The sequence below is a fragment of the Oreochromis aureus genome, linkage group 3, assembly GCF_013358895.1.
Source record: "Oreochromis aureus strain Israel breed Guangdong linkage group 3, ZZ_aureus, whole genome shotgun sequence".
NCBI lineage: Eukaryota > Metazoa > Chordata > Actinopteri > Cichliformes > Cichlidae > Oreochromis > Oreochromis aureus.
Genome location: NC_052944.1, coordinates 54198677 through 54210243, shown reverse-complemented (window position 1 = coordinate 54210243; position 11567 = coordinate 54198677). Strand labels below are relative to the sequence as shown.

Genomic DNA, 11567 nt, shown 5'->3' with positions numbered 1-11567 from the left:
ACGTTGTGTGTGACGTCTTCTTTTGTGCAGGGCAGGCCGCTTTGAGGGCCATGAACTGTTCACACTAGAACGCGTTTGCCGTCACATTTTACTTGTAGTGTGAAAAACCAGACAAAAAAACTGAGCATTAAGACCTGCAGTGTGAACGTTGCCTAAATGTTACATGAACTGTGTTAATTCTGCCTCCGTGTGTCCAGGTTAACCATCTGGCGTTTTATCCCTGCCACCTGCCTGTCCTCCTTCCTGCTCGGATCTCTAAGTGCATCATCTGTCCTCATCCCTGCCTGAATGGATTCACTTCCCACGGACACGCTCCCCGCCCCTCCGAGCCCCACGGCCGGCTCTGATCGTAAGCCTAATTACTATAGTCCTGTTTAGTTGTGTCCCTCAATCTCCCTGCTCACTAGTAATTTTCTCCCCTTTCTGTTGCAGCCTCCCATGGTCCCGATTATGGCTTCCATGTGTAATTTGTCTTCCCAGTTTCCTTCAGTTCCGCGGTTTTGCTTCCTTGGTTGTTCTGGGTCACCTTTTGTTAAAACAATAAAATCTGTACTTGCTCCCATTAAGAGTATTGAGTCTGCTTTTGGGATCCCGCTTGTGTGCATGAACTGCGGTTCATGATATAACCACACACGATATATACATACACGAGGTAACGAGGAAATAGCACACAGGAGGAAGACACAGCTGAACCTAATTAGACTAGACTGGGAGGAAGCAAACCGGAAAGCATGAACCTAGAGCCAGAAACACTAGACGTCACCCAGAGAAACAAAACCCGAACTCTTGCCCAGAATACAAAATCAGAATAAACTAGAACATAAGATGATAAACACAAAACGCTGGGTCAGGTGACCCAGAACCATGAGAATTTCACATAACACATTTCAACAAAATATTTACAGTCTTTTGTAAACAAGTGCGGCTCATTTAAATGAATTATCACATATTGAAATTTGGTCTTCTCTATTTCAGAGGAGCAAATTAAGTATTGGCCCAGTCACTGAAAGCAGTTTTAGCTTTGCAGGCAGCATTTAGACATTCCTGTTCCATCACGTTAAGTACAAATGTCTTTATGCAATTATAAAAAAAGGTTTCCATGAGTTTATACTTTAATGGAGCCTGGTACAGTGCCAGTTTCCCAGAGCAGTCCTTGGATTAAGAGGTTTATTCAGCTAAACCCTCAGGCTGGTATTCAAGGTCTCAAAGGGGAACATGTAGGAGGGCTCTTCATATATACCTCCTTAGAACAGACTGGCCCTCATGTGGCAGAAGTAGAAGTCATTTTCTTTGGCCGTGGAAAACATAATGGTTGATCATATCTACAAAAAATTAAATTGATTGAAATTAAAGATCATCTTTCCATTTCATATTGTAATGTGATATCAAGAACCTTTGGCAGACATTTGTAGGTGTGGGTTTTGAGGTACAAAGTATTTAATTATTTTAATTTCTGTTTTTTGACTTACTTCTAGGGTAAATTTGAAGGAACTACTACATTTACCTTTCGCATGTAATGATATTTATACAATTACAAGAAACAAAGCAGACAAAAGACAGACAGGCACTTATGCTAGCATTTGAACTTCATTTGTATTTAACAACCCAAAAAAAAAAAGCAGCAAGGGAACTAACAAAACATAACCTGAAAACAAAGGAGAGAAGCAGAAGACAGGAACACAGAATGACAGAGGACTAAATACATAAAGGGGGAATGAGGGAATGAGGAGGGAAACACAGCTGAGACTAATCACACACATGAGACAGGGAGGAAGCAAAACAGTATACTCTAACACAGGACACAGGACAGTCAAAGTAAACAGGAAATTACATGAACATAGAAACCAGGATGTCTAGACGTGTCACAAGGACCACAAGGGAGGCACAGTAACAAAAACTAAAGACTAGAAATTAACAAAATCCTACAGAATAATTAAGGGAGCTAGAAATTCAAAAGACTAAACCATGAAAAACCAGTACATCATAGAATATTGATAATCAAAAACATAAACACTGGGACACCAGACCCAAGACCATGACAGATACAGAGAAACTCCAAAACTAGACAGCACAGAAAAAAAAAAAAAAAAACAAGGGCAGTTTAATAAATATATATCATGGCAGTAGTATTTTATACATGAAATAGCATGTAGGTCTATAAAATCCATCCCATATTTTACATATATACAATACATAAATAAAATATATGTATTTCATTTGCTTTCATTTATTTTCCTGAGGTTTCTTTAATTTGTAATGCAAATTGTATAATATCTTTTTCCAGCACATACTGTAAGTGTCATGGAAGTTTTAAATAAACTGCAAACACCCGCTGAGCATTATTTGAAGTGGTTTAATTAGGTGCTGCAGCACAGAGAAACACACTCCGGCACTCCCACTCTCATTTGTGGTGCTATCGTACATGCATATAACTAAGTGAAAATTATATTACTATTACTAAGGTGATGAGAAGATAATCAATACATAAGAAAAGAAATTTCCCACCACGATAGCCATCATTGCCCCGAGTCTTACCTGCTGTATTGTAGAATAGAAGGGATCGTCTGCTATAAGTTGGTTTATACCTGCTGAAGACATTAAATTAATTAAATGTGTTGGTAACTATAATTTTCTCATAATAAAAACCATTTCTCTTAGATTATCACAGATCACTTAACAAATCACCATTAAAAAGTCTCACCTTGAGTTTGAGTTTCACTGAGGCCAAAGCTATTTGGAATGACTCTAGAGGATAATCCAAATTCAGCTGATGGAGTGATACAGTAGAAGTAAAGGGACAGAAAATCACAGAAACATCAGTGATAGTAATCATTGTTTGCTCTTTACTGTATTCATTAAAATTCATCTGAATTTTTGGGAAAATCTGAATTCAGAGTTAGATACAGAAAGAAGGGTTACTCCTATAAAATCCATCTAACTGACATTTTTCAAATATTATGCACCAAATAATTTAATAGGCACATTTCCCATTTTCCCATTAGAAATAGTTCAGTAGCAGTAATTTCAGGTTTCTACAGTTATATAACCATACAGTGAATTTAACAGATCATGTTGTAAATGTGAAACAAAGCAAAAACAATGAACACACAATTATGATTAAAGTTTTCTTTACCTCTGTCCCAGCAACATTTGCCAAAGTGATACAGTCCTGCCAACACCAACAACGCACTGAATACAGTAATAGCAATGATCCAAGGTGTGGCACCAGAGGAGACAAGTGTTGTATCTTTGTAGCTGTCTGGATTACTTGCTAAATGTTAAAAAGTTAAACTTGTAACTTGTAGATACAATATCAAAATGTTAATTCAAACTCATTTATACTAAGACAGTTTTTTAAATGTTACACATCTGTCATTAAGAGCTTGTAAAAACACTTTTTGTAAACATGTTCATTTGATTATATTAGACAATATAAAAGCTGCAAATCACCTCTGACACTGAGCCAGCTCTCTGGTGATTCTCCACCTCCTGAAATGCTGCACTTGTAAAGTCCTTCATCAGACTTGGAAACTCTGTGGATGGTCATGTTTCCAGTGGAGCTGCTATGGATGTGACGGCCATATTTATAGAACTCAGCCATGAAGTTGGAAGAAGCCACCTTGTTTCTGCAGCATAGAGTCACATTTCCTTCCTCTATTACAGGAATGGCAGGACTCTCCAGAATCACAGAACCAGCTGTATAACACAAGTGTTTGATCAATGTGATATTAAAATCATTTAAAATGTATGACAAGAACACTAACGTGTCATCACATTTATGTGAATTCAGTTAAATTTTGGTTATTTTCTTTTTAATGTAAGTGATATTTTCATTTGAAAATGCCCTCAATCAACTAATTTCGCCTAGAGACCTGGCATCCAGTCAGGGACGCTGTGGCTGCCGAAGCAGATGCTCCCCACTGTTTTCTCATAATAGCAGAGTAATCGAGAACAACAAGCCACGTCTCCCTGTCCAATCATCCCTTTCCTGTTTATAGGTTAGAACTGTGTCCGAAATATAAAATTAAAGAGGCCTGGTATTTTGTGTAGCTTAGTCAATTTGGATCGGAAACTGGAAGGACACAACCTAGTTTATTGTTGTAAATGAGTTTTTCATAAATGTTTGGTCATGACTTTAGCTTTTTGTTATTGCATGTTAGTTTGGATCACTCATCTCCAACATTCTTAATGTTACTAGCAGACTCCACATTTATCAGGTATTGTTTTCGTTGCTTGTAATCTGCCATAAAGTGTTTACTCACATTCAGTGCACATATCAACATTGTACTTATTACATTTCCTCATCCCCGTCTAATCTTTCCTTTCCTGTTAATAGGACACATATATAGGTGTCCACAGGTGCTGCAACACCATACACGCAACATTAATTTGTTGTAAACATACCAGTGACAGTGATGTTGATAATGTTGCTTCTCGTTCCTCCTTCAGTCTCATACCAGTACTCTCCACTGTCCTCTAGATAAACATTTGAAATGGTGCAGGATGATCCTGTTGGTGTTCTCTTGTTAGTGCGGTTACATGATTTTATTTTCCCTTTGACTTCATGCACAACTTGACAATAAACAACCCCCTCACAGTAAAATGTTACTTTTTCATATTCAAAGAACTGCAATCTGTTTGGACTGATTCGAAAGGACACTGCATCTGAGAAAAGAAGAAAGGAAGAGACTCAGTTTAGACTTTTACTACTAAAACTGATGAACTTTATCTAAACAATGAAAAAAAAAACAACATTTCAGGAAATGGAAGCAAAATAATCGAAAAACTGCATCACAGCTCCTCACATGTACCTGAGGAAACAGTTCACTATCATAACAAAACAGTCTTTTTTTCTACTTTTATACATTTGGTTCACCAAACAGACAAAACAGAAAACCTTAACAATGAGCAAATTTTTGATACTCACTAACTTTCTGATCATGTGTGCACAGCAGGATTACAAGAGTCATCACTGAAGAGACAAAAAAGAGCAAGATTACAAAAAATTTAGTTTATTCTTACATTTGCTGGCAAAGGGATTATTACATCTAATAACAGCTCCACAAAAAAAAAATTAGTCTGAAAGTAGTCTGAAACCTCAACAAATGTGCAGCAGGTGTGATGCCATCATCTCAATATAGATCAAAATTTCATTTCAGTGGAATGTTTCCAGCACCTTGTTGAGTCTATGCAATGAAGAACTAAACTAGTTCTGGAGGGAAAATTGTGTCCAACTGGCTATGAACACTGTATAAACAGGCCAGTAAGTGTATTGTAAGTATTTAGTTTTTAGTTTACAGTAATGACAGCATGTATTCATTCCTGCTCAATTCTGCCAACTGCAGAGCATCATGAAACATTTTTTTGTACTTCAGGCACAAAAAGCCTACATGCTGTTTTACATTGTGTACATGTGCCTGATACTCCCACTAAAACCTTAAAAATATGAATTTAATGTGATTTTTATCATGTGGTTAAGACGATAATGACTATCAATCAGTCAGTGTTCACCTTGTAATATTTAGTTTTCCAGTGAGTGCTTTTTTTACAAATCTTGCAGATTCATTATTCGAAAAGATTGCTTGACTCTAAGGGACATGCTGCTAGCAGGTTGGCTATGAGCTAAGCTAACAAATCCCTAAAGACGTAACGAGTGAATACAGTGAATATAATTAGTGGGTCAATCAACAGACAGTGTGCTTTGGATTAAGCATTTGAAGATTATACTATGAAATAAGACGTCATCTCTAAGCTTTTATTTAAATTGGATACACAGATAAGATACACAGATAAGCTACACAGAAACACCACTGTGAGTCCCTTTGAACTGATGACCACATGTGTTCATTGCAGTCTAATTGTGCTACCTGCAGTGCAACAGGAAACACTGCAACATTTATTTTTTTTAAGGGACAAAAAGGTTAACAGGTGAACACGTGCCTGATGCTGTCACTGCAACTTTTAAAATATGGGTTTATTGTGATTTGTGTCAGATGATTAAAATAATTATGTTAAGAAATACTTGATATTTATTGGCCATTATTAAAGTCTTTTATTCAAACTTGTTCTGTTGTCTAATGGAAAAAGGGAAATGGCAGCAGAGTGTGTAAATCACACCCTTTTAAGTTCATTTGCAGCAAACATGGTGTCTGTGATCACACAGAGCAAGAGCGTGAAGACAGCAGTTGTTATTAGCGTGAATTTTATCTGATTGCAATTTTTTCATAGATGATTGTTGTGATGCTGTTTGTGTGTGTTGGTTTTCAGACTAAAAACAATGAGTAATCGAAACGTTAAAAAACACACACAGTTTAGTTGGTAAAAGAGTCACAGCATTTTAACAGCAACAAAAACTTCAACAAAATCTTTACAGTTTAGATGTATAAATGGAGACAGTACTCACACAGTCTGATGCAGAGAGCTGTGATCTCCATGATGTGTTGCTGCAGACTGACTAACAGACTCTTCCTGTGTGGTGAATTTGAAACATCTCTAAATAGTTTTCAGAGAAGCAGAGCTGCTGCTAAGGTAGGTCAAATGTGAGTGATTCAGCTGATTATCAGAAAGACTGATTTTGCTTTCAATACTATTTTTCTTTTAAACTTCACCTTCTTTCTCTAATTAAACAGTTCATCCATGCTTTGTCATGATGCTTGTTGTAGACCCCATTAAACACACCAGTTTTAAACTGAAGATGGAAATACCAAAAATCAGACACGCATAACTGTTTGTGGCCATGTCAGAATTCTTTGAATATGAAGATAGTTGGTGTTTTCTAACACAGAAGACAAACACAATGCTTTATGGTGGAAACTAAGTCACAGGACATGTATGTTCACAAACTGCCCACAGAGTCTGTTAATAGACAAGTAGCAGTACTGTGGCTACTTTGCATTTGTTTATCAGGGTTACACCCACAGTGCAAAGTGGAAGTGTGAAAAATAAGACAAATGGCAGTGCCAGTATTTACTTAGCTTATAACTTCTGCATTCACACAGTTTGATCAGATGTTGCTGCAGCATGAAACAACAAACAATTTATTCTGTCTGGGTATGCTGTTTTCAAATTTATCCAGATTAGTGTAGACGTAGCCTTAGAGCTGCTGAAATGAAAGACTCCTTATTGGGAGCCGTGCTTTGTTTTGTTTTTTCCTCTCACTCTCTCTCACACACTTTTTTTTCGCTCCAAGCTGCATGTGAGCCTTGTGTTTGCACTGAGCAGAGGGGGCAGGGGTGGTAGTTACACTCGCAGCAGCAGTAGCACACGAACAGAGCAGGAGGGGGAGAGAGAAAGAGAGCCAGGGGCAACAACAAGAGACAACATCGTAACTTTAGAAAGGTATAGTGAAGAAAACGAGTGACACCAAGAAAAGAAGCAAAATCTGAAACCATTTCAATATTATTCACAATACAAAGGCAGAGTGCAAGAAAAGGATATCATATAGAGCCGGCTCCACAAACAACCTGCACAGGCACCTGAGAACTGTCCACCCATCAGTGCAATGGGAAGATAAAACACAGTCAGTTGAGTGTGATATTAATGAAGGTGCTTTTTTTTTCTTCCATATTTTAATTTATATTTTATTGTGTTGAGGTTTGCAGTGTTTTGTGTTGTTTCACTTTAAATTTGTTTAAAAGGAAAAAGCTGAAAATTTAAATAGTTAAAATTGAATTGTAAATAGTTGGTTTTATAATTTATTTTTTACATTTTATGTGGAGTCAATAAAAAATCATATTTATATAATAAATAAAAATGCATTTTTTTTAATTAGTAATTCATTTTGTGCATAATTTTATATTGTTGTTGATAATAAATTAATTAAAGCAACAAAACAACCTGAACACAGGTTAAAGACCACCCATTTTCTGTGCTGCTGTCAGAAGGAATCATCTAATATCCCCCAAAGTCTTCAAGTTTCATCAGTTGCATTAGTTTAAAAAGATACATAACAGCTTAAATATGTATGAAAAAGAAGACATTTAAAATTTACCACTATAATAAAATATATTAATGTGCACCATCCATCCATCCATTTGCTTCCGCTTATCCTTTTCAGGGTCGCGGGGGGCGCTGGAGCCTATCCCAGCTGTCATGGGGCGAGAGGCGGGGTACACCCTGGACAGGTCGCCAGTCTGTCACAGGGCCAACACACAGGGACAGACAACCATTCACACTCACATTCACTCACACATTCACACCTAGTGACAATTTCGATTATCCAATTAACCTATCCCCACATGTGCACCTTTTGGTTGAATTGTTTCCTCTAGTTCTCCAAACTCACTGACTGCTATTCACTCTAAACTGCGCTGATGCTTCTGCTAGTGTTCAGGGTGTTCACAGTGGAAACAGCAATAGAACTGTGAGCTTTTTGCATGAATCATTAGGTGGCACTTAATGTATATTACAGCAGCAAAGTATTTGGCATTAGCATTTCGGTCACAGAGCAGTATCGTAGGTCTAAACGCAGGTGTTTATTCAAATTAAGCAGAGTCATGCCACCTGTGTGTACATAGAGCAGGTTTATGGGATCTCATTTCCATTCTATACAGAAGCATAGAGCTGCCAACGAGGCAAAAGAAAAATATCACGTTATAATGAGAAGACTTCATTGTTCTAACAATATGCTTTTCATGTTTTTACAATATACTATCATGTTAGTACAATATACTTTTCACATTTGAACAACATAATATGACATTATTACAATATATATACTTATCACGTTATAACAAAAAACTTGTCACATTCTTACTATATACATATTATATTGTACAAACATGATTATATTTGGACAAATGTAAAAAAGATACTGTTAGAATGTTATTTTTTTTATTGTAAGAACATAAAACGTGTTGCGTTCAGAAACCCCAATTCATGGTATGCTCTTGGAACTGGCAGTGGTAACTTGCAATGCAACACACACACAGACCTGAATAGCCCATCGTGGTGTACCTCAGGACTGTCTCTTACAAACGGTACAAATTTGCACACATTAATAATTTAAACTCAGTTAAAACACCAATGAGTTTGTGCATTGTGCAGCTGAAAGATGAATACTAATTTACTTTTTCGAAACTGGGCGTTTAATTTACTGTACCATTTCTATTTATGATATGTTGGAGCATCTGATTAAAGTTGGTGGCATAGAGACAGGATAAGAATAAATGCTAAATACTGATGGCTGCCACTAAAATAATGATAGATTTTTATAGAATGACATAATAAACAATTATCAAAACACATGTGCAAAGTACAAACCGGATTCCAAAAAAGTTGGGACACTAAACAAATTGTGAATAAAAACTGAATGCAATGATGTGGAGATGGCAAATGTCAACATTTTATTCAGAATAGAACATAAATCACGGAACAAAAGTTGAAACTGAGAAAATTTATCATCTGAAGGGAAAAATATGGTGATTCAAAATGTCATGGTGTCAACAAATCCCAAAAAAGGCCATTTTCACCACTGTGTGGCATCTCCCCTTCTTCATACAACACTCAACAGACGTCTGGGGACCGAGGAGACCAGTTTCTCAAGTTTAGCAATAGGAATGCTCTCCCATTCGTGTCTAATACAGGCCTCTAACTGTTCAATCGTCTTGGGCCTTCTTTGTCAAACCTTCCTCTTTATGATGCGCCAAATGTTCTCTATAGGTGAAAGATCTGGACTGCAGACTGGCCATTTCAGTACCCGGATCCTTCTCCTACGCAGCCATGATGTTGTGATTGATGCAGAATGTGGTCTGGCATTATCTTGTTGAAAAATGCAGGGACTTCCCTGAAAAAGATGACGTCTGGATGGGAGCATATGTTGTTCTAGAACCTGAATATATTTTTCTGCATTGATGGTGCCTTTCCAGACATGCAAGCTGCCCATGCCACACGCACTCATGCAACCCCATACCATCAGAGACGCAGGCTTCTGAACTGAGCGTTGATAACAACTTGGGTTGTCCTTGTCCTCTTTGGTCCGGATGACATGGCGTCCCACATTTCCAAAAAGAACTTTGAATCATGACTCGTCTGACCACAGAACAGTCTTCCATTTTGCCACACTCCATTTTACATGATCCCTGGCCCAGTGAAAACGCCTGAGCTTGTGGATCTTGCTTAGAAATGGCTTCTTCTTTGCACTGTAGAGTTTCAGCTGGCAACGGCAGATAGCACGGTGGATTGTGTTCACTGACAATGGTTTCTGGAGGTATTCCTGAGCCCATTCTGTGATTTCCTTTACAGTAGCATTCCTGTTTGTGGTGCAGTGTCGTTTAAGGGCCCGGAGATCACGGGCATCCAGTATGGGTTTACGCCCTTGACCCCACGCACAGAGATTGTTCCAGATTCTCTGAATCTTCGGATGATGTTATGCACAGTTGATGATGATAACTGCAAAGTCTTTGCAATTTTTCGCTGGGTAACACCTTTCTGATATTGCTCCACTATCTTTCTGCGCAACATTGTGGGAATTGGTGATCCTCTACCCATCTTGGCTTCTGAGAGACACTGCCACTCTGAGAAGCTCTTTTTATACCCAATCATGTTGCCAATTAACGTAATTAGTGTTAATTGGTCTTCCAGCTCTTTGTTATGCTCAAATTTACTTTTTCCAGCCTCTTATTGCTACTTGTCCCAACTTTTTTGGGATTTGTTGACACCGTGACATTTTGAATCAACATATTTTTTCTTTAAAATGATACATTTTCTCAGATTAAACTTTTGATCCGTCATCTACGTTCTATTCTGAATGGAATATTGACATTTGCCATCATCATCATTGCATTCAGTTTTTATTCACAATTTGTTTAGTGTCCCAACTTTTTTGGAATCCGGTTTGTACATACATTTTATTCTGATGTACCATTAATATATGAAATAATAAATATCTCTGTTATTACAGATTGATGCCACAGTGATTGAACTACGTATCTCTACCTCACGTGACAGCTACCTTACACATCTTCATTGATTGACACTCACTACTTTACATGATTTTACATTAAGTTTAGAATGATGGAATGCACCAACATCCTAAACTATGTGTAGCAAATGCAAAATACAACCAACTTCTTGAATATTCTCAAAATTTAAAAGAACCCACCATTAAATTTTAACAAACACCTAAAAAAATGTGCAGTCACTGAAAAACACCTCCTAACACCCCAACACTCTACACCCCATCACTTGAATATATGACATAAAACCCCCAGATACGTGCAACAATCTGAAAAGCAATATATAAAATTAAATTCTGTCTTCTGATGATACTGCCTAAGGAAAGTATGTAAAATGTAAACAGGATTGGTCCTAGAAGGAAACCCTGTGGAACTTCCTAGTTGACCCTAGAGTGTGAAGAGGACTCTCATTTACATGACCAAATTAGAGTATATTAGATACATATGATTTAAACCACTTCAGCGCAGTACCTGTAATACCTACAGCATGTTCTAATCACTATAATAAAATAATATGGTGTGAGTACAAGAAAATAATTATTAGAATGTAATGTGTTAAATTTGTTTAGATCACAGGAATAGGAAAGGATTGGTCTGTGTTCCAGTTTGGCT

The 11567-nt window shown here is 37.3% G+C and overlaps 1 protein-coding gene across 1 annotated transcript; it reads right to left on the bottom strand.

Annotated features, from left to right (window-relative positions):
- Positions 1-1109: 1109 nt before the first annotated feature.
- On the bottom strand, positions 1110-6438 carry LOC120435556 (low affinity immunoglobulin gamma Fc region receptor II-like). The gene is made up of 8 exons (XM_039605340.1): positions 6404-6438; positions 4928-4972; positions 4405-4665; positions 3451-3696; positions 3134-3271; positions 2702-2767; positions 2536-2585; positions 1110-1322 (listed from the first exon to the last, which is right to left on the bottom strand). The coding sequence occupies exons 1-8, from the start codon at positions 6432-6434 to the stop codon at positions 1317-1319; spliced, it is 843 nt and encodes a 280-aa protein (XP_039461274.1). The 5' UTR covers positions 6435-6438; the 3' UTR covers positions 1110-1316.
- Between the last annotated feature and the right edge of the window lie 5129 nt (positions 6439-11567).